Genomic DNA, 21,536 nt, shown 5'->3' with positions numbered 1-21,536 from the left:
ACATTAAAAGGAGGTGGGCTTTCTGGCCTTTGACTTGCCCCTTTCAGGTACAGATGCACAGTTTGACTTCACTGGCCACTGCAGGGAACTGTGGGGGAGAAACTTTGGTCTCTTGACACCCCGATTAGGTTCAGGGTTTTTTTTGGTGGAGACTTGCCTTTCATGACATCTTTGCTGCAGCAGTTGATCTCCTTACTGCCAGTGGTGGCACACTCTGGGTCTCTGGGGCATTGTATCTTGGTGGCCTCCTGCCAGTGTTTCTCCATCCTTCTCCTGAGCTCTGTGTTCTGGGGCTCTGTTATAGTCAACTTACATTGTCTTGGCTGGAGATTGCATTCCTGCAGGGTCCAGCCCAGTCTTGTGCAGATGGCTGCTGGCCCACCTGGAGGCCCCAACCTCACTTGTTCGGTTGGTGTGATTAGGTGGGGTGGTCTTCCCCAATCAGGATGAGGGGTTTGACCCTTTCAAAAGGCAGTCTGGCCAAGTGTCTGTATTTAGTTGTGAGTTTAGATACAGGATACGATTGCTCACCCAGCCCCAGGTGACATGAGGTGAAGGCTCCTTTGATTTGGTAACATTGCTTTGGTTGACATGCTGGGGACACAGAGAAAGACACTGATGCCTTCAGTATCTGCACATCCTGCCTGATGGTCCTGAAGCCAAATCTTCTGTCTTCAGTCTTTCGCTCACTGTTCACTGCTCACTGTTCACCTCACCGAATTTAGCCCAAGGAGTTTGACCCCTAGTTTGGCCATAGACCCCCTAGTTTGGCCATAGCCACTTGCCCAAATGTGCCGACATGTGCTGACATCATCACATCTGTGATGATGGCTATGGCCGTTTTTAGCCAACGTAGTGTTTTTTGTGCAAAACTAATGCTTGGAATGGATCCAGAATCATGAAAAGCCCCTAGTTTGACATGCCACATGCTACTTAAAGGTGATATAGGCAAGTTTCCAGTGTTTGTACACAGAATTGATCGAGTGTTTCCAAACAAATTAAAATCTAGCTCCACCCCCCTCCCCCCGTCATTCTATTGGCTGAGCCAGGTCACTTCAGGCTATGGGGTTGTTGTTGCTGCTGGGAGGGACGCTATGGATATTGCGCTCGTATGGCTAAATATGACATTAAAAAATTATGAATTTCTATCGATATCATAGTTACAACAATGACATTGAGTTGACATGTTTTTTTAAGGGTAACTGTAGCGTAATCCCAATATCACAAGACTGACACGACGAGTCCCGCAAATGAGGAAGTAGGAAGTAGTGGAGCAGACTCACTGGCTCTCAATTCAATTATCTTTCATTTGTAATCGTGCATATAAAACATATTGCCCCTCAAATGCCCCAGCCACTACAGCATCGTTCATGTGAACTACTTTGTCCACGGTTATTCATCGCTATGATGATCAGCGACGGCTTGTCACCGTTGGCGAGCACGGGTTGAATGCAAGCTTCAAGCCGGCCGGACCACCAAACCATGCGCTATACATAGCGATTCTCATAATTTCAACAGGCTTACATATTACATCATAAACATACTATTTCACATGAACAATGGTGAAACTAAGATATGGGGATAATATTATACTTGCAAATTGCAAGTATAATATTATCCCCATATCTTAGTTTCACCAATGCGATTTCATTGCAAGTTGCAATGAAATCGCATTGCGTTTTCATTATAATACTGCTGGGTCGAACACAGTCACAGCCTGTCAGCCTCGCGCTGCAATTGGCTAAGACTCCGCGTCACCCCCCACACAGACCCTCCTCCCAACACGACGCTTCCGTCCCGCGACATAAACAACAGTGGATATAAACAGATACAAACACATAGAGGGAGACAAAGGGAGAGTGTATGTCTACAGGGCAGCAGCTCAGCATCAAAATATAGGGGAAGATAGAGGGAATAAGGCCACAAATATAGATAGATAAATATGTTGATTTTTGGCTGAAAACTTGCCTATATCACCTTTAAAGCATAATGAAATTTAGAACATTTAGCCTTATATTGGTTGTTGATGGTACCCAACTTTCAGCAGCTGTCAAACATGCCCCTAGGGTGGTCAAATAGAAACCAATGTGGGATATGTTAGTAGACACCTTTACAAACATTGGTGAAGAAAATTCTTGGTAAGAAATGTATTCACAGATTTTATATTATTCTGATAATATTCCCTGAGTAAATTGGTAAAATAATAGCAGGTCCACCATTTTTGAAAATGTCTACCATCCATGGTCACAGGATAAATCTAAATAGTACAACTGTATTCCTCACCCTTGAAAATGTATGATTAGTCACCAGAATCAAGATCCTAGGTGGTGTAGAACTTGAGTTATTGGGAAATAACAGAAAGTTGGCGGCCATTTTGAAAAATGTCTACCATGGTCACAGGACCAATCTAAATAGTACCAATGTATCCCACATCCTTGAAAATATATGATTAGTCACCAGAATCAAGATCCTAGGTGGTGTAGAACTTGAGTTATTGGGAAATAACAGAAAGTTGGCGGCCATTTTGAAAAATGGCTGCCATGTTCACAGGGCAAATCTAAATAGTACCACTGTATTCCTCATCCTTGAAAATGTGGGATTAGTCACCAGAATCAAGATCCTAGGTGGTCTAGAACCTAAATCAGTTAAACTTGTCAACTCCGTCAGACGTTCGTCCCGTGATGTTTTTGTTAATTTCCAAAGAAATAGAAAATTCGCTGTCAAATCTTTTGTGCTTATGTATTGAAACACCAACTGAAATGATACGTAATGATGATTTTTTTTTTTTTTACATGGTTTTTATAATATTGAAAATAAAGGTTGAAATGACGGTTTTGAGAAATTGGATATTTCATAATAGTGTGATATTGGAACAAAATAATATTAAGTGCATAAATGTCCCATTTTAGAAAGAAATGTTATGCGAAAAACCTGTTCCTTCTCAAGATTGGTAGTTGAGACCTGTGTCTACAAATACATCTATTTGATTTGAATGTATCTTAAAAAAAAAAAAAATCCAGTTTGAAAAAAGTTTTGTCCCTTATCTCAAGAATGGGTGATATATGAATAGAGATGGCATCCAAGTTCTCCTTCCATCCACTTGCATTAAGTTGCTCAAAAGCGCATGAGGGGGTAAATGTGCTTTATTACCGAATGTTTTCTTCTGCCATGCGTCGGCATACACATCTCATGTGAAGACAATAATGGCTTTGAGTCATTTGAATCTTCTGCGGCCAGTGCTATGCCGATCCCTGCTGCAGCTGGCCAGGTGTCCCTCATCGGCAGGTAGTGCCAGGGCCAGCAGCGCGCCACTTCTCTGCCACAACAAGGGTACTACTGGCATCCCTGATTTCTGCACCAGGTCCTATGCTACGAAGAAGGCTAAAGCCAAGGCGAAAGGTCAGCCCTCCAAGGTGACCATCAACTTTGCCCTGGTGGAGGACATCATCAGTCTGGACGAGGTGAAGGGGGACATGGCGGCTGTGCTCGACGCGCTGAAAGACGACTTCAGTCGAAACCTCAACATTCGGTCGTCTCCAGGGGCTCTGGACCACATTGTGGTGACCACTGCCGATGGGAAGTTCCCCCTCAACCAGCTGGGGCAGATCTCCATGAAGTCACCTCAGCTCCTAGTTGTCAACATGACCAGCTCCCCTGAAGCCACAGCGGCTGCCACCCGTGCCCTGAGAGAGAGTAGCATGAAACTTAACCCAGAGGTGGACGGGGCCATCATCAAGGTGCCCATTCCCAAGGTAACCCGTGAGCACCGTGAGAACCTCACCAAGCTGGCCAAACAGTTTGGCAACAAGGCCAAGGACTCGTTGAGTAAGGTGGATGGATGCATCAGGTGTCTCCGGCTGACCCAGACAATCAACAAACTGGAGGGAAGAATTTCCATACTCCACCAGATCCAACCACCATGACGAGCTGACCATCGATGCGATGCTCTCCATCTGCCCTGACGATGTCGCATCAGTCCCCGAGCCTGACTCAGCGGAACTGGAGGTCTCCGCGGGTCCAAAAGGTGTCACCTCTCCGGTGACTGAAATGGATGCCACGGTCGCCGCTGACATGGACACCGTTAGTCAACGAGCTGCTCAGCCCAATGCTGAGCTGGACTCTACCGTCCAGTGCCAAGGCGCTACCGACAAGTGGAGCCTACTGGGTGCCCGGCCAAAACCACGTCCCTCCTGCCAGCTCCACTCCTGTAACCTGGCAAGTGGCCAGTCGAGGAAACAAGGGTAGAAAATCCCATTCACGAAACTTTCATCCACACTACTTCCCCCCACATCAAGCACGTACTCCCCCCACTGTCCACCAGTAATCCATTCGCCATACTGGACATGAACGAGTTTCCGTCACTGGTCCAAAAGGGCAGCCTTCCAGAGCCCGCGGGGCATGAACCCAGGTCCAGACCGTCCACTACAGCCCAGACCAGACGGGTCGAGACGGCCAGTCCAACTGCCCATACACCACCCGAGCAGAGACTGTCGCCCTCCTCTGCTCGCCGCAAGCTGTTGCGTTCGGCGGTGGACAGACAGTCCAGATGCCTTCCTCGCCAGCGGTCAGCTGTGGAAACACAGCCTCGTACCACCGATAGCTCCCCCAAATCTCAATCGCCCACCCCGTTGAGTCCCCCCAACGCCCTGTTTAATTGGAGGTTCGATATTAAAGAATATCAAATACCCAATCGCTTTAACGCATTCTTTCCCAGGAGCCACGGTCCCCGACATCATTGCAATCCTCCCAGGAATACTGTCTTCTCTCCCCTCTCTGTGTCGGAACGAACGACACAGCGTTAAATCGCTCAGAGCTTCTGAGCTAGATTTCCAACGCTTGATTGATATGGCCAGCAGCAGTGGAAAGCTGATTCGCGGCACAGGCAGTTTCAGCAATGTCCTCTACCTCCACACATGGCTTTCCTCCCTCTGCGCTGCTCAAAACATAAAGTACATTGATAACTTAAACTTGTCTTGGAATCGTTCCCCCCTCTTCTCCCGCGATGGTCCCTCAGATACATTTTAATGCAAACTCCGGAGACAAAGTCATGCAAGGGGAACTTTCTCTGGACTCCATGGGCTAAGAAAATAGCGAAGGACGCTGGTCAGATCGCCGGTCTCAACGTTCTCTGCGTCATCAACGAGCCAACAGCCGCCGCTCTGGCCCATGGACTGGACAAGACCATGGACAAGATTGTCGCCGTCTATGACCTGGGCGGCGGTACGTTCGACGTGTCCATCCTGGAAATGCAGAAGGGTGTGTTTGAGGTTAAATCCACCAACGGAGACACCTTCCTGGGAGGAGAGGACTTTGACCAGCACATATTGCAACACATTGTCAAGGAATTCAAGAGAGAGTGCGGCATGGATCTGACCAAAGACGCCATGGCCCTGCAGAGGGTCAGAGACTCCACACATGCAAGTTTGCTTGTCAGTGTTTTTTTTTTAAACTTTTAAACTTTTTATTATAACATGCAAAAACACTATTTGGTGGATGGATGCATCAGGTGTCTCCGGCTGACCCAGACAATCAACGAACTGGAGGGAAGAATTTCCATACTCCACCAGATCCACCATGACGAGCTGACCATCGATGCGATGCTCTCCATCTGCCCTGACGATGTCGCATCAGTCCCCGAGCCTGACTCAGCGGAACTGGAGGTCTCCGTGGGTCCAAAAGGTGTCACCTCTCCGGTGACTGAAATGGATGCCACGGTCGCCGCTGACATGGACGCCGTTAGTCAACGAGCTGCTCAGCCCCCTGCTGAGCTGGACTCTACCGTCCAGTGCCAAGGCGCTACCGACAAGTGGAGCCTACTGGGTGCCCGGCCAAAACCACGTCCCTCCTGCCAGCTCCACTCCTGTAACCTGGCAAGTGGCCAGTCGAGGAAACAAGGGTAGAAAATCCCATACACGAAACTTTCATCCACACCACCTCCCCCCACATCAAGCACGTACTCCCCCCACTGTCCACCAGTAATCCATTCGCCATACTGGACATGAACGAGTTTCCGTCACTGGTCCAAAAGGGCAGCCTTCCAGAGCCCTCGGGGCATGAACCCAGGTCCAGACCGTCCACTACAGCCCAGACCAGAAGGGTCGAGACGGCCAGTCCAACTGCCCATCCACCACCCGAGCAGAGACTGTCGCCCTCCTCTGCTCGCCGCAAGCTGTTGCGTTCGGCAGTGGACAGACAGTCCAGATGCCTTCCTCGCCAGCGGTCAGCTGTGGAAACACAGCCTCGTACCACCGATAGCTCCCCCAAATCTCAATCGCCCACCCTGTTGAGTCCCCCCAACGCCCTGTTTAATTGGAGATTTGATAATAAAGAATATCAAATACCCAAACGCTTTAACGCATTCTTTCCCAGGAGCCACGGTCCCCGACATCATTGCAATCCTCCCAGGAATACTGTCTTCTCTCCCCTCTCTGTGTCGGAACGAACGACACAGCGTTAAATCGCTCAGAGCTTCTGAGCTAGATTTCCAACGCTTGATTGATATGGCCAGCAGCAGTGGAAAGCTGATTCGCGGCACAGGCAGTTTCAGCAATGTCCTCTACCTCCACACATGGCTTTCCTCCGGCTGCTCAAAACATAAAGTACATTGATAACTTAAACTTGTTTTGGAATCGTTCCCCCCTCTTCTCCCGCGATGGTCCCTCAGATACATTTTAATGCAAACTCCGGAGACAAAGTCATGCAAGGGGAACTTTCTCTGGACTCCATGCTGGGCTAAGAAAATAGCGAAGGACGCTGGTCAGATCGCCGGTCTCAACGTTCTCTGCGTCATCAACGAGCCAACAGCCGCCGCTCTGGCCCATGGACTGGACAAGACCATGGACAAGATTGTCGCCGTCTATGACCTGGGCGGCGGTACGTTCGACGTGTCCATCCTGGAAATGCAGAAGGGTGTGTTTGAGGTTAAATCCACCAACGGAGACACCTTCCTGGGAGGAGAGGACTTTGACCAGCACATATTGCAACACATTGTCAAGGAATTCAAGAGAGAGTGCGGCATGGATCTGACCAAAGACGCCATGCCCTGCAGAGGGTCAGAGAGGCCGTTGAGAAGGCCAAGTGTGAGTTGTCCTCTTCGCTGCAGACCGATATCAACCTGCCCTACCTGACCATGGACGCGCGGGTGGACAGGAGCCACCCTTCCATTTGGCTGTTCATCCGCCGTCTAAAGGACGAGCAGAAGTCTGCTCCATCGCTGAGATTACCAGCACCACCCCCAGTGGAGGAAATGGCGAGAGCTGAATAGAAGGTTTGAGAGTTTCTTTATGCTAAGCATAATTAAATAATAAAAGGGGGAGGGACGATCTGAGGCTGAAATGCGGTGTACTGGCGCGGGCTTGTTATTATAGAACTTTTTGTGCACAACAAAATGTGTTCACTAGAACATTACTATTGCAGTGACTAAAATCTAATGATTTTCTCCAACTCGTTCATCAGTTCCGCCATGGACCCAGCGTCTGCATCCATAGCTTTGTTTAATTTAAATTACTTTTCTTTTTCTTTGGAGTATTTTCAATTTTACTTTTATTTTATTTATTATTTTATATATGTGCCTGCAGTGTTGTAATGTTACACCTGTGGTGTGTATGGAACATGCCTGCATCCTTCCACCAAATAGTCTTTTTGCATGTTATTGTAATGAAGAAAACAACAACTGACAAACAAACTTGCATGTGTGGAGGTCTAGAGAGTCAGTGACATTTTGGGCTGTCTTCACAGCCTTGGCACGATCCTCCGCGAAGTCCCACCGTAAAACATTTATGTTTGTTTGACCACCACAGCCTTGAGCTTCAAGGAGGGAAGCCACTGGTATGGGTGTGTAGGTTTGTGCCTGGCACTTTGAGAACGGTTTGCAAATCCATGTCTGAAAACACACCAAAAAGAAGAATGACAAAATAGTGAGCTCAACTGAACCAAATAGGTCTAAACGTTAGTTTGAAAGACATGATTACAAAAGAAAAGAAAGACAGAAAATCAACTGGTCTCCTAGTAGCCTTTAAGCATTATAGGCCTACTCATCGGACACTTGGGCACATTTTAAATATTTATCCAATACAGTGTGTACATAGCTGATTTATTTCATTGTTTAATTTGTGAAGAGTTGTTGTGAAAGCTCTGAATCAGAAATATCTCCTTGTCATGGTGAAATAGTCCCATGCTGCTGTAAAGTAGTACATGGGAACACACAATTGAAGTCCTTCTCGCAGAATGTTTGAAGGCTATTTTTAGCCCTAATGTATCCCAAATGTATCAAACCTTCTGCGAGAAGGACTCGGAGTGTGTGTTCCCATAGGGGGAGGGGGGGGGGGGCGGTCAGTGGTTTTCAACCTGTGGTCAAACAATGGCAAATATGTTTAGGGATAAGGGTGGTGGTGCATGATACAGCCCTTATACTGGGATGGTGACTGTCAGCAGCAGGCTGTAGAAACACACTGCTGCTACTGGTACAGTAACCCTGTGTTACACTCTAACATGTCCGTGTGTTATACCCCTGGAACAGGGGAGAATAGTATGTGAAACAATATGCAGACGTGTTCTCTCATTCAAGGCTTTGTATTTTGTAGTCCTCCTTTGGTTCCTTGGATCCAAACTTAAACCTCACAGCACGATGGTGCTGCTTGCAGATAAGAACTCTATTTTCAAGCTGGTCACGGCGCGACATCACACTGATGTGTTGATTCTAATCCACGATGACAAAACTAAAACAGTGGTATCATATACTCTGACTAAATAGATGACCAAACAATGTGTTATTTTTGTTAGTCAATGGATTTGAATGCAGTCTGACAATCAGTCGTTGGCAAGAGTCACTCACATCACCACTACATGGATTATTATTTAATTTTACCGAAATCCTCATCCTGCCTTAACTTCAAACAATCGCTGTACTGATAGAGATGGGGGGGAATGTGCTTAAATACCAAGGTGTTGCTCATCATTATTACTGGAGTCTCTTTTAGTAAACAGAAAACACATTTTCAGATCAGGATAAATTGCCAAATGCCATTGGGGGTTATTTTACAGCGTGCCAGGAGACACCAAGCTGACAAAATAGAACCAAGACTAAAATTCAAGCTGATCTCTCACTCTCTCCCGGTTGGATAAAATTGGTATTACAATCTGGAAATACATTTTCTGTTTACTAAAGAGATGGAGAGAACACTCACTGAAAAACAAAAATAAATTACTACTGAATATGGAGCTTTAACTAATCACTTAAAGGCGCAGTGAAACGGAAATGGTGAACAACATGAAAATGGTGTTTCCACATGAAATGCCGGTCTGAAGTTTCTGAACCAATCAGAGTGTCGCATCCCTTCAGGCGATGGGACGGTAGCTAGGGACGGTGGCTAATGCTATGCGCAACAGCGTGGTGTTGTTTGTTTATAAATCAGACGGTCGCCCAGCACAACCAGTTTACTGTTATGTGGCTTATTTCTACCCTATAATGTTTTCAGAAACATATTTTAGCGTGATGATTAAGTTGAAACCGAGTAATACACTGTCTGAATGTTATCTTGAATGGAAATAAAAACGGAGAAATCTGTAATCAGAAGCAGCTGTGTTGCATGGATGCGCAGACATGGGGAATTAAACATGTGAGCTTCATTTTTATTGGCTTTTATCGATGTGTACCTCTACACGTCATCACGCAGCACGTTTTCGTTTTAATAAATAAATAATACAATCGTTTTTATGGACCTTTGATATAAAAACACACAGAAATGAGAATTTTCCCATTGTTTTGGCATCCATTGTTAGGTATGCCCATATGATGACCACGGATATGGTCTAAAAGTGTGAAAAACTTATTTTTCATTTCACTGCGCCTTTAATTCCCCTATATGACCGATTGCAACAATTTCAAGAAATATCCTTGAACCCAATTTTTTTAAGGGAAACTTTTGTCTATGTCACACTCACAAAGAAAGACCGACACAAACTGTTTCAGTGAGGATATTTTCAAAGACTAACACAAACTGTTCCAGTGAAGAGATTTTCAAATACTACTACATCACGAATGCACTGAAAGCCAGCTTGCTGTTATCACATTGTATTAAGTGCATAAACCATGTCCAACAACAGTGTGGTCAAGAGCTTGATCAAACTACTAGAAGAAGTGGGTGGGAAAGTATAATGAAAGTTAAAATAACTCCATTAATTCAAACCAAAGATGAGGCACTTTATTTAGGAATAAGGAAGGTAGAAGGATGACATCTTTTACAGAAGCTAAGAACAAAACAGTGGAATATACATATATAATGAAACTATATGTATAAACTATGCATATATACCATGAAGTGCTATGACTACATAATGTGTGGGGTCAAACTAGGGGTTTTCCATGACTGAATCCATTAAAAGCATTACTTTTGCACAAAAAGCACTCTGCTGACACTACAGCTCTTGTCATGATGCTCTGTCATAGTGGCTGCTGTTGTGAGGTGAGTGAGATTATATTTGTTTAAATAAGTGCGTATAGGGCCCATTGGAATGTGCAAACACAAACTGTTTCGGTGAGGATATTGAGAAGAAGTCCTTGAGAAGACAAGTGGTGTATGTAGGCGTGTGATTGTGGAGGATTTGGTGGGGGTGTATCTTGGTGACGGTGCAGGTGATCTGACCAATCTGATGAGAAAAGAAAATGCATTAGTAGATTATATATATACTATAAAGTATATAGTATATAGCTAAAGGTTTTATTTTCTCACCACGTCCCTGTGGTGAGAAAATAAAACCTTTAGCTTTTGGAGCTCAGTCCAGTGTGCGGACCTTACTTTCTTTCCCTTTTGACTGATACCTGTCCATTTAAACGGGGCTGCCCCAAAGAAATAAAATAAATTAGAAAACAAATGTTTAAGAATTTGAGAAAATTGACCATCACAACGCAGCGCAAAGTAACGCGTTGTGAGCTTGCAGATCTGCCATTTTCACTAGTTTGGGTCCCAGGCAAACGTCTTTCCTTTTTGGGTCACAGGCTACAATGTTTGGGAACCATTAGCAGCCTAGGTGCCCAGAGCAACTTACCTTACATCGTCTGGAATTTTTTCCAAGAACGCCCCCCTCATCCTAGACAACACAGTGGTGGAGTCCCATGTTTTTTCAAACTCGAAGGCACCAACGATGTGACCTCTCATTATACAGAGCTTGTTTCTCTCCGTGTTTCACGACATGGCATGATTCTGGACCTTCTAACAGAATAATGTCTTTATTGAAGGTCCTGTGATATGGCGTCTGGGATCTGAAAAAACACAAAAGGAAATTTCAAATTAACATGAGAAATCTAACCACTGATATTTAGTACAAACTTTGAGATCAGATATACAGAGTATAGTATACACACTTCTGCTCTCACCACACGTATGCGTGATTGCGTGTGCGGCTATGCAGTGAGCTAAACATCCTTCCATAAAAAGCAGTCAGAGAGGAGTGGATCTTGACAAGTCTTTTATATAGAACTGTAAAACTGTGACAAAAGACAGAAAAAAGAGCATGTGTAAATATCCCATAATACTACACAATTTACATAAACATCACAGAAATGAAGGTACATCAATAAAATAATATTTGTATATCAATCACTATGTATCACTGCTGCTGTAATGTCTTTACACAGTAACAATGTAACCAACAATAATACACTGGAATGGATAAACAGGTAAGTAAAACAGTTGAGTATGAAACAAACCGTATTAAACACAGAACTCCAAATACACCACTCTTTCAATGAAACACAACATTAACAATGTATTCGGAAAAGTTCTACATGTACTTACAATCTTTGACTCTTTAAGCACAAACAAAAAGCATGACTGTCGAATGTAGCTGGCTTCTCAAACTGAGCTGAATTCACACTGGGTGACTGAGACTAAACTCCCTGCACAGCAGCACTGCACCAGATTATCCCTTGATTGCTAACACTCAATAGGCAGCACCTGGAGTAATTAACAGGAAGAACTCTGTGCAGAAAAGAAGAAACACAATACATTGGCCTGCCCATAGAGGGTGCTAAAACACTGAGGCCAAAGCACTGAGGCCAGAACACTCCCAGCATGGCATCTATTAGATGTCAATACAATAAACATAGAAATGAAGACAACAACTCAAGGTAAGTGTGACTGTCTAACTGTTTTCTCCTCTAGGTAGTGTCTTTGGAAACCAGGAGAATGACCTCTGACACAGGTCTTAGGCCTCTTTTAGACGGCGACCATCTCCATATAACACGTCAAAGTCCCGTTGCATTCTCATTTTTTTGGACCATTTACATGAGAACGCACACTTGAATGAAAACGCTACAAAGTGCATGCATATATATGCCAGGTCGCTAGGTGGCGCGTGTCCTTGTGGGGTCCGTGTGACGCAGCGCATATATAAACCATAGACATAAGTCACGCATGCGTAGAACTACTTCCGTTCTTCTTCTACACAGAAAGTAAACAAACGTCGCGTCCTCATCACACCTCCAGCAAACCGGACTATCCGACATGGTTGTTGTTGTTCGTTTCCCCTAGCAACTGACGCATGCCTATGACACCATGTAAAAACGTAGGACACGGGTGAGCCGACCAGAGCTGACGTAAGCCATGATGTCACAATTTTTGCGTATCCACCGTTTTGCCTGTTTATATGGAGACCATAGGAAACGGCGTTCTAAAAGATTTCCACTCTGGGAGGTGGTTTCACTTTGTTGCGTTTTCACCTCCTGTGAACATGGTTCTCGTCTAAATGACAGCAGCAAACGATACTTTATTTTGCCGTTTTTTATGAACACCATCCTCGTGTAAAGAGCACCTTAGGAACAGTCTCTGTTCTCCTTTCCGAACGATCTTCACTTTGACCTTCCTGACCTTCCCATCTTCACTAGGAAAGGTGTTGGTAACCAGCCCTACTGGCCAGTCGTTCCTTTTCATTTGAGAATCCTTAAAGGAGAATTCCATGCTAGAAGGCTTTCTTACCTTTCTTTGTAGTTGTTACGTCCCCAACAAAGAGGTCCAGGTGTTATTTTGTGCAAAAGTTCCTTATTGGCTATTTCCCCTACCCTAAATGAATTGCATTGAATTGAATGGGAATTGAATGGGGCTATGGGTTGTTGTGCTAATTCTCTTATTTCCATCGCTCAAAGTTACAATGTTTTTGTATATATCCTCTCTTCATAATGTAAATAATATCCCAAGAGGCACAGTTTACTTCTTATTTCGATGGAAATAATTCCGGGGCCAGAACAAGGTCTTATGATTAAAATGGGGTCAGATTTGGAATCCTCATGGTTGACTTGTATGAAAAAGTGTCTTCATACATGATTCTAGATCATCTGGATCAAAAGTACATTTTTGGCTATAGCGCCGGGCGCCATTTTGAATTTGGCCCTCTAGCAAATAATGCCAGGATTTTTGCGAGGGACATGCCTGACAAATAACTTCATATGGGCTTACAATGGACACAGACTGGGTGGGTGCATGCATGCATTTCCAACTTGCATCGTTCCAAGTAGGCCAGTGCCCAACGGGAACTAGTACTGTAAAGTTTCATAAAAAATGTGACTCTGCATGTATTAGGGACAGAAGAAGAACTGTCATAAAACTACAATTTTCATTGGCTCATAAAACCTTCATTTTTGAGGGGCGCTATAGTCCCTCCTATATACAGCTTTTAGTTTTGTCCCATGCACATGTCTCAATATTTGCCATTGACAATGAAAGGAGGAATAAGTTCAAATGTCCGCTAAATCTTGTCCCCACACGTCTCATATTTGCCATTGACAATGAAAGGATAAATTAGGTCAAATGTCCGCAAAATATGACAAATGTAACTAACCAATCACATAAATTCAGTTGTTCATGAAATGATGTATGATGATGTATAATGATAAGAGGGTGTGATTTTTACCTGTGTAGGGGCGCTTTTACCATCATAAATCATCTCATTCCGGCCAATCAGAATTTGCGTCCTCACCTTCGCGTTTGAATAATGTTTGTGTTTACAGACACTCAAAATTGTCTATTCACAAAGTTTGTGTTTGTATGCCATCTTTCTTCAGGGGGCCATTGCCGCCATTACCACCACCCCCACAACTCCCTCATGAAAACACGTATTTATTTTTATTTGTTTTGTATTATTATTTATATTTTACAAAACATACACTAACCACTTCAGCCATATACATTTTGTCCATTTGAAAGTATAGTCGATCTATAAGCTCACAATGCATCGCAATGTGACACATTGTGAGCTTGTAGATCTGCCATTTTCAGAGCTCAACACCCAAGCGCAACTATAAAATTACTATTAATATAATATATAATATATTATATAAATATAATTACGGCACAGCAGTACAAAACAACTGCAAGTGCAAAGATCAGAGGCCGGTCTACTGCCGCGCCTTTCTTGTCTCTCCTTCAGAGGTGGAACCGCTGTTCTCCCGATCCGACGCCATCTTCTTGTATGCCAGCTCAAACAGTTTAAGCGACGACTGCTGGAGGTCGCTGCCAGCCTGCTTAATAGCGTTAACATCCTCGTCCTTGTTGGCCAGGAGACCCCTGACGTTGGCGATGTCTCCCTCCAGCTTGGCGCGCTCGTCTGCGGGGACATGATCCTTGAACTCCTCCATCTTGGCCTCGACGTTGTGGGCGACGCCCTCTGCCATGTTGACCGCCTCTATGCGCTCCTTCTTCGTCCTGTCGTCCTCGGCGTGCCTCTCGGCGCTCCGGATCATGTTCTCGATGTCGTCCTTGCTGAGACCTCCGGAGGACTGGATGACGATCTGCTGCTCGCGGCCGGTGCCCTGGTCCCTGGCCGAGACATGGACGATGCCGCTGGCATCGATGTCTAAGGTGACCGCAATCTGAGGCACACCTCGCGGGGCGGGGGGGATCCCCACCAGGGTGAACTGACTCAACAGCTTGTTGTCTGCCGCCATCTCTCGCTCTCCCTGGCACACCTTGATGTCCACCTGGGTCTGGCCGTCCGCGGCCGTGGAGAATATCTGGCTGTGCTTGGTGGGAATGGTGGTGTTCCTGTTGATGAGTCTGGTGAAGATCCCGCCATTGGTCTCGATGCCCAGCGACAGTGGCGTTACGTCGAGTAGCAGAACGTCCGTGATGTTGCCGGCCAGGACGCCACCCTGGATGGCCGCCCCCGAAGCGACTGCCTCGTCGGGGTTGACCGACTTGCTGGGAGCACGGCCAAACAGCTCCTGGACCATCTGCTGGACCTTGGGCATGCGGGTCATACCTCCGACCAGCAGCACCTCTTGGATGTCTCCCTTGGACACATCGGCGTCCTTCATGGCCTTCTGGCACGGGGCCGCGGTGCGGAGGATCAGGTCGGCCACGAGGCCCTCGAGCTGGGAGCGGCTCAGCTTCATGTTGAGATGTCTGGGACCGGAGGCGTCCGTGGTCAGGTAGGGCAGGTTGATGTCGGTCTGCAACGAAGAGGACAACTCACACTTGGCCTTCTCAGCGGCCTCTCTGACCCTCTGCAGGGCCATGGCGTCTTTGGTCAGATCCATGCCACACTCTCTCTTGAATTCCTTGACAATGTGTTGCAATATGTGCTGGTCAAAGTCCTCTCCTCCCAGGAAGGTGTCTCCGTTGGTGGATTTAACCTCAAACACACCCTTCTGCATTTCCAGGATGGACACGTCGAACGTACCGCCGCCCAGGTCATAGACGGCGACAATCTTGTCCATGGTCTTGTCCAGTCCATGGGCCAGAGCGGCGGCTGTTGGCTCGTTGATGACGCGGAGGACGTTGAGACCGGCGATCTGACCGGCGTCCTTCGTGGCCTGTCTCTGGGAGTCGTTGAAGTAGGCCGGCACGGTGACAACCGCGTCCTTCACGCTGTGACTCAGGTAGCTCTCGGCAGTCTCCTTCATCTTCCTCAGGATGAAGGCGCCGGCCTGGCTCGGGGAGTACATTTTCCCTTGAACCTCCACCCAGGCGTCGCCATTCGATGCGCGCACAACCTTGTAGGGAACATTCTTCGACTCCTTCTGGATGTCCGGGTCGTCAAAGTTCCGCCCTATGAGCCTCTTGGTGGCGTACAGCGTGTTAGCGGGGTTGGTCACAGCCTGCCGCTTGGCGGCCACTCCCACCAGACACTCCCCGTCGGACGTGAAGGCGACGACGGAGGGGGTGGTCCGCGCTCCCTCCGCGTTCTCCAGCACCTTGGCCTGTTTGCCCTCCATGACGGCCACGCAGGAGTTGGTGGTGCCCAGGTCGATGCCAATGACCGTGCCTTTGGGGGCCCCGGACGCATAGGTCCTCCTGGAGAGGGCTCTGAGTGCATCATCCATGAGTTGCAGGAAGCCGTTCCTGTGTGGCTTCCTAATGAACGAAGACATGGCTTGTGTGCAGTTCCATGAAGGAAGAAGAGCCTTGTGGACGTTTCTAGCCATGGTCAGCATGGCGTCTGCATGCATATAAAAGCAGTGAATATACTGTATGAAAGCGATATACTGTATCAGCTACATATATGGGTCATCACAGGCACAGTGTCACCATGACTCAGCCATAACCACATAAGGAGTTCCCAATGCATGCAGCTGAGTGTGTTGTCTATGTCTATAACCGCAAAGTGTCATCATGACGTCAAGCTAATCTGTCTGGTCCATATGTGGGCACGAAAGGGGACATTCCCATACATGGGCATTATAATGATGACATCAGGGATCTCCATATATGGGCACAAAAGAGGACATTCCCATTATGGACACAGAGGGGGAAAGCAGTGGTGGAAAGTAACTAGGTACTTTGTACTGTACTGTACTGTACTGTACTGTACTGTACTGTACTGTACTGTACTTAAATACAATGTACTCCACTACACTGCAGAGGCAAATATTGTACTTGTCTCCACTACATCTAACGTTACAGCTACTTTTTAGACCTATACACATACGGTACACAGGGCTCGAAATTAACTTTTTTACTTGGTAGCGCTTAATTGTGCTACCTATTTCAAAATGAAGGAGCACCGGAACAAAATTAGGAGCACCCACCAAAATCTAAGGAGCACCAATATGTAATCGATTTTTTTACATTCATAAAAACAATAATATAACGTGTGGTTTACAAATAACATAAAATGAAAATAAGTATAAAAATGCATGCCAGAATTTAAAATGTATAGTGTCCAGACTTTCTGTCCCTCATCCATCCGTCTCTTCAAAGAGACCGAGGCATCAAACATCTCCAGATGAGAACCCTCAGTCTAGTCTACACTGATTCCGGCCAGTCACATCACCCGTTTTCTTTTTCTTTGTTTTGTGTTTTTCACCTTCATAGCCCATTTAGATCATATAATTAGAATGTATAATATAAAATAATTACGATGTAAAACATGGTATTTATAGCTATATGCCTATACTCACTTCTAATCAGTGGTGGAAAAATTACTCTAATGTTTTACTTAACACATTAAATCACACCCCTGTGAAGTGAGCAGTGCAATGTGATTTTTATTATTATTACTGTATTAGTTTTTTTCTTATGAAAGCAGAGAGTCTTCTGTTTCATACGGTATATAGTATGTACATGTCGCTATAGGCCTTATTTTGTGAATAATAGTTCTTCGGGTCCATGCCTTCTCTAAAGTTCTCTCTGGTGGGCGCAAGCTGCATTCAATAGCCAATTAGTGACAAACTGTATATGGGATCAATGTGTATTTGTTTTCCTCCTAAAAGTAGACATTCAGGGCTTTCATTCGGTGTGTAGTATGTATATGATATTATTTGTGTTCATTTTTATATCTGTCTGTCAATGTCTGTCAACTTCAACCTTCCATATCTCTGCTGTTTTTTCAAGCGAGCAGAGTGCAGGCAAAAGCAGGTGTTAGAAAAAGGTCAATATCTCCAGAATGGAAGATGGTAAAATCATGATTTTGAAGTGGACAAGTTAGGCTTTCTTTTGATGTATGCGGTGTGATTCACAGTTTGTGTTAGTCTTTGAAAATATCCTCACCGAAACAGTTTGTGTCGGTCTTTCTTTGTGAAAAAATTGGGTTCAAGGATATTTCCTGAAATTGTTGCAATCGGTCATATAGGGGAATTAAGTGATTAGTTAAAGCTCCATATTCAGTAGTAATTTATTTTTGTTTTTCAGTGAGTGTTCTCTCCATCTCTTTAGTAAACAGAAAATGTATTTCCAGATTGTAATACCAATTTTATCCAACCGGGAGAGAGTGAGAGATCAGCTTGAATTTTAGTCTTGGTTCCATTTTGTCAGCTTGGTGTCTCCTGGCTCGCTGTAAAATAACCCCCAATGGCAATTGGCAATTTAGCAATTTATCCTGATCTGAAAATGTGTTTTCTGTTTACTAAAAGAGACTCCAGTAATAATGATGAGCAACACCTTGGTATTTAAGCACATTCCCCCCCATCTCTATCAGTACAGCGATTGTTTGAAGTTAAGGCAGGATGAGGATTTCGGTAAAATTAATTAATAATCCATGTAGTGGTGATGTGAGTGACTCTTGCCAACGACTGATTGTCAGACTGCATTCAAATCCATTGACTAACAAAAAAAACACATTGTTTGGTCATCTATTTAGTCAGAGTATATGATACCACTGTTTTAGTTTTGTCATCGTGGATTAGAATCAACACATCAGTGTGATGTCGCGCCGTGACCAGCTTGAAAATAGAGTTCTTATCTGCAAGCAGCACCATCGTGCTGCGAGGTTTAAGTTTGGATCCAAGGAACCAAAGGAGGGCTACAAAATACAAAGCCTTGAATGAGAGAACACGTCTGCATATTGTTTCACATACTATTCTCCCCTGTTCCAGGGGTATAACACACGGACATGTTAGAGTGTAACACAGGGTTACTGTACCAGTAGCAGCAGTGTGTTTCTACAGCCTGCTGCTGACAGTCACCATTCCAGTATAAGGGCTGTATCATGCACCACCACCCTTATCCCTAAACATATTTGCCATTGTTTGACCACAGGTTGAAAACCACTGACCCCCCCCCCCCCCCCCCTCCCCCTATGGGAACACACACTCCGAGTCCTTCTCGCAGAAGGTTTGATACATTTGGGATACATTAGGGCTAAAAATAGCCTTCAAACATTCTGCGAGAAGGACTTCAAGTGTGTGTTCCCATGTACTACTTTACAGCAGCATGGGACTATTTCACCATGACAAGGAGATATTTCTGATTCAGAGCTTTCACAACAACTCTTCACAAATTAAACTGAAATAATTTAGAAAGGTGAAAACCATGTAAACCATTTTTTTTCTTTTTTCACTTCAATATTTTATTATAAAAAATTGCTGGTCTTGTCAAATCATCTTTACACACACACTGTTTACATCCATAGTTCAATTTTCATATATAGTTCTGCTATCCCAGAATATAGCTAAACCAATGATCAAATTCTTAAAGATAGGCACATACAGAAAGAAGTGTTACATAAAAAAGGACATACATGTCCTAAAGCAAATGTATGTCGATTTAGATTGTATTAAAGGTAGTGTAGACAAGTTTCCAGCCAAGATTTAAAATATATATGAATGTATTTGGTTGGCCTTTTTTCCCTCTATCTTTCCCTTTATTATGATGCTGAGGTGTTCTCATGCAACAGCACACTCTCCCTTTGGCCCCCTCTGGCTGAATGCACTGTTTATATCCACTACAGTTTACTACCCGGGACGTCAAAGGGGATTTAAACTTTTAGCCAATTGCAGCGCGAGGCTGTGACTGTGTGTTCGACCCAGCAGTATTATAATGAAAACGCAATGCGATTTCATTGCAAGTATAATATTATCCCCATATCTTAGTTTCACCATTGTTCATGTGAAATAGTATGTTTATGATGTAATATGTAAGCCTGTTGAAATTATGAGAATCGCTATGTATAGCGCATGGTTGGGTGGTCCGGCCGGCTTGAAGCTTGCATTCAACCCGTGCTCGCCAACGGTGACAAGCCGTCGCTGATCATCATAGCGATGATTAACCGTGGACAAAGTAGTTCACATGAACGATGCTGTAGTGGCTGGGGCATTTGAGGGGCAATATGTTTTATATGCACGATTACAAATGAAAGATAATTGAATTGAGAGCCAGTGAGTCTGCTCCACTACTTCCTACTTCCTCATTTGCGGGACTCGTCGTGTCAGTCTTGTGATATTGTGATTACGCTACAGTTACCCTTAAAAAAACATGTCAACTCAATGTCATTGTTGTAACTATGATATCGATAGAAATTCATAATCTTTTAATGTCATATTTAGCCATACGAGCGCAATATCCATAGCGTCCCTCCCAGCAGCAACAACAACCCCATAGCCTGAAGTGACCTGGCTCAGCCAATAGAATGACGGGGGGAGGGGGGTGGAGCTAGATTTTAATTTGTTTGGAAACACTCGATCAATTCTGTGTACAAACACTGGAAACTTGTCTACAATACCTTTAATCCAATGGGTTCTATAATCAATATATTGTTTTCATAAATGCTGTCATGAGTACAGCTCCCATAAAGGAGCAATAGGGCATGTGAGCCTCTCACCTTTTGTCCTGCTATATATAGCAGAACAAGAACAGTGCATCAAAAGGATTAAAGGACCACTTCACCACTTTTCAACATCTCTTCATATAATTGGTCCTCACTAATGTTCATGATGAAACAACACCATTTTTTCCTACTCAGTCTGTGTCTCATAGGAGGGCTTTGGGCAGTTCGGACACCCGTCCACCAGTGACAACATCATTAGGCATATTGTTCTTTAAACAAGATTTGTTTTCAAATATATTTAGATTTGTATTATCGTGAGAACGATGGCTTCAACTTTTCAGGAAAAGAAAGCCTGCCGTTTCTATTAGCTTGGCTTCACCATCGATGATGTCACTGGTGGACGGGTTTCTGAACTGCCCACAGCCTTCCTATGAGACACAGACTGAGTAGGAGAAATGGTGGTATTTTATCATGAACATTATTTAGGACTTTCCAGAGGAAGACACAATGATATCTCCCTAAATCACTGAGCAATACTGGGTTTGGCATGTGAATGTTCACTTTTAGCAGTAGACTGTTTTAATATTATTAGGATTTCAGTAACTTTTTAACGGAGGTACGTACGAGACACCCGTCTGCTTAGCGTGCCGTCATACCGGAAGTCGCAAAAAATACTATTAGTCCAATTGCCAAGGAACTTTTCAGCACAGGATGAGAATAAAATCAATCTGAAAGCTGTCTGGTCTGACGATGTTCAATTTATTATAAAGTAATTGAAATGTGAAATCACGACCTCTCTTAAGGAGAGGTCGGGGCAACATGAGAAAGGATGGACATTCATTGCATATATTAAAGACATGAAATCAGCAAAGGGGGTGTGGCCTGACATGGCAAAGATCTGAGATACTGGGCAGCAACCGGTTGAAACCAGTTGCGTTGACTGGCCCATTTGATGACTGTAGCAGTGATATCTCCAAGCAGTGTCTCGACCTTGGAGAAGGCAGGGGAGTGAAAAGTAGGGGAGTGTGCACTACGTGAGTTTATGCACACAGCTGTGAGTT

At 44.8% G+C, this 21,536-nt stretch overlaps 3 protein-coding genes across 4 annotated transcripts in view; 1 reads left to right on the top strand and 2 right to left on the bottom strand.

The window, feature by feature from the left end:
• LOC308319383 (desmocollin 2-like protein) overlaps positions 1-21,536 on the bottom strand; it is a 279,749-nt gene that overhangs the window by 178,744 nt on the left and 79,469 nt on the right. The gene's annotated exons all lie outside the window — the stretch shown is intronic.
• On the top strand, positions 3,137-3,923 carry LOC308320274 (ribosome-recycling factor, mitochondrial-like; the record flags this gene model as incomplete). The annotated part of the gene is made up of 1 exon (XM_080770591.1): positions 3,137-3,923. The coding sequence occupies exon 1, from the start codon at positions 3,204-3,206 to the stop codon at positions 3,921-3,923; it is 720 nt and encodes a 239-aa protein (XP_080626717.1). The 5' UTR covers positions 3,137-3,203.
• LOC308320273 (stress-70 protein, mitochondrial-like) lies at positions 14,390-16,426 on the bottom strand (the record flags this gene model as incomplete). The annotated part of the gene is made up of 1 exon (XM_080770590.1): positions 14,390-16,426. One exon carries the CDS (start codon positions 16,424-16,426, stop codon positions 14,390-14,392), a length of 2,037 nt encoding a protein of 678 aa, XP_080626716.1.

The sequence above is a fragment of the Protomyctophum bolini genome (genome assembly GCF_963924005.1).
Source record: "Protomyctophum bolini genome assembly, chromosome: 8".
NCBI lineage: Eukaryota > Metazoa > Chordata > Actinopteri > Myctophiformes > Myctophidae > Protomyctophum > Protomyctophum bolini.
The sequence above is the reverse complement of the archived record's forward strand: the minus strand, read 5'-3'. Positions and strand labels throughout refer to the sequence as shown.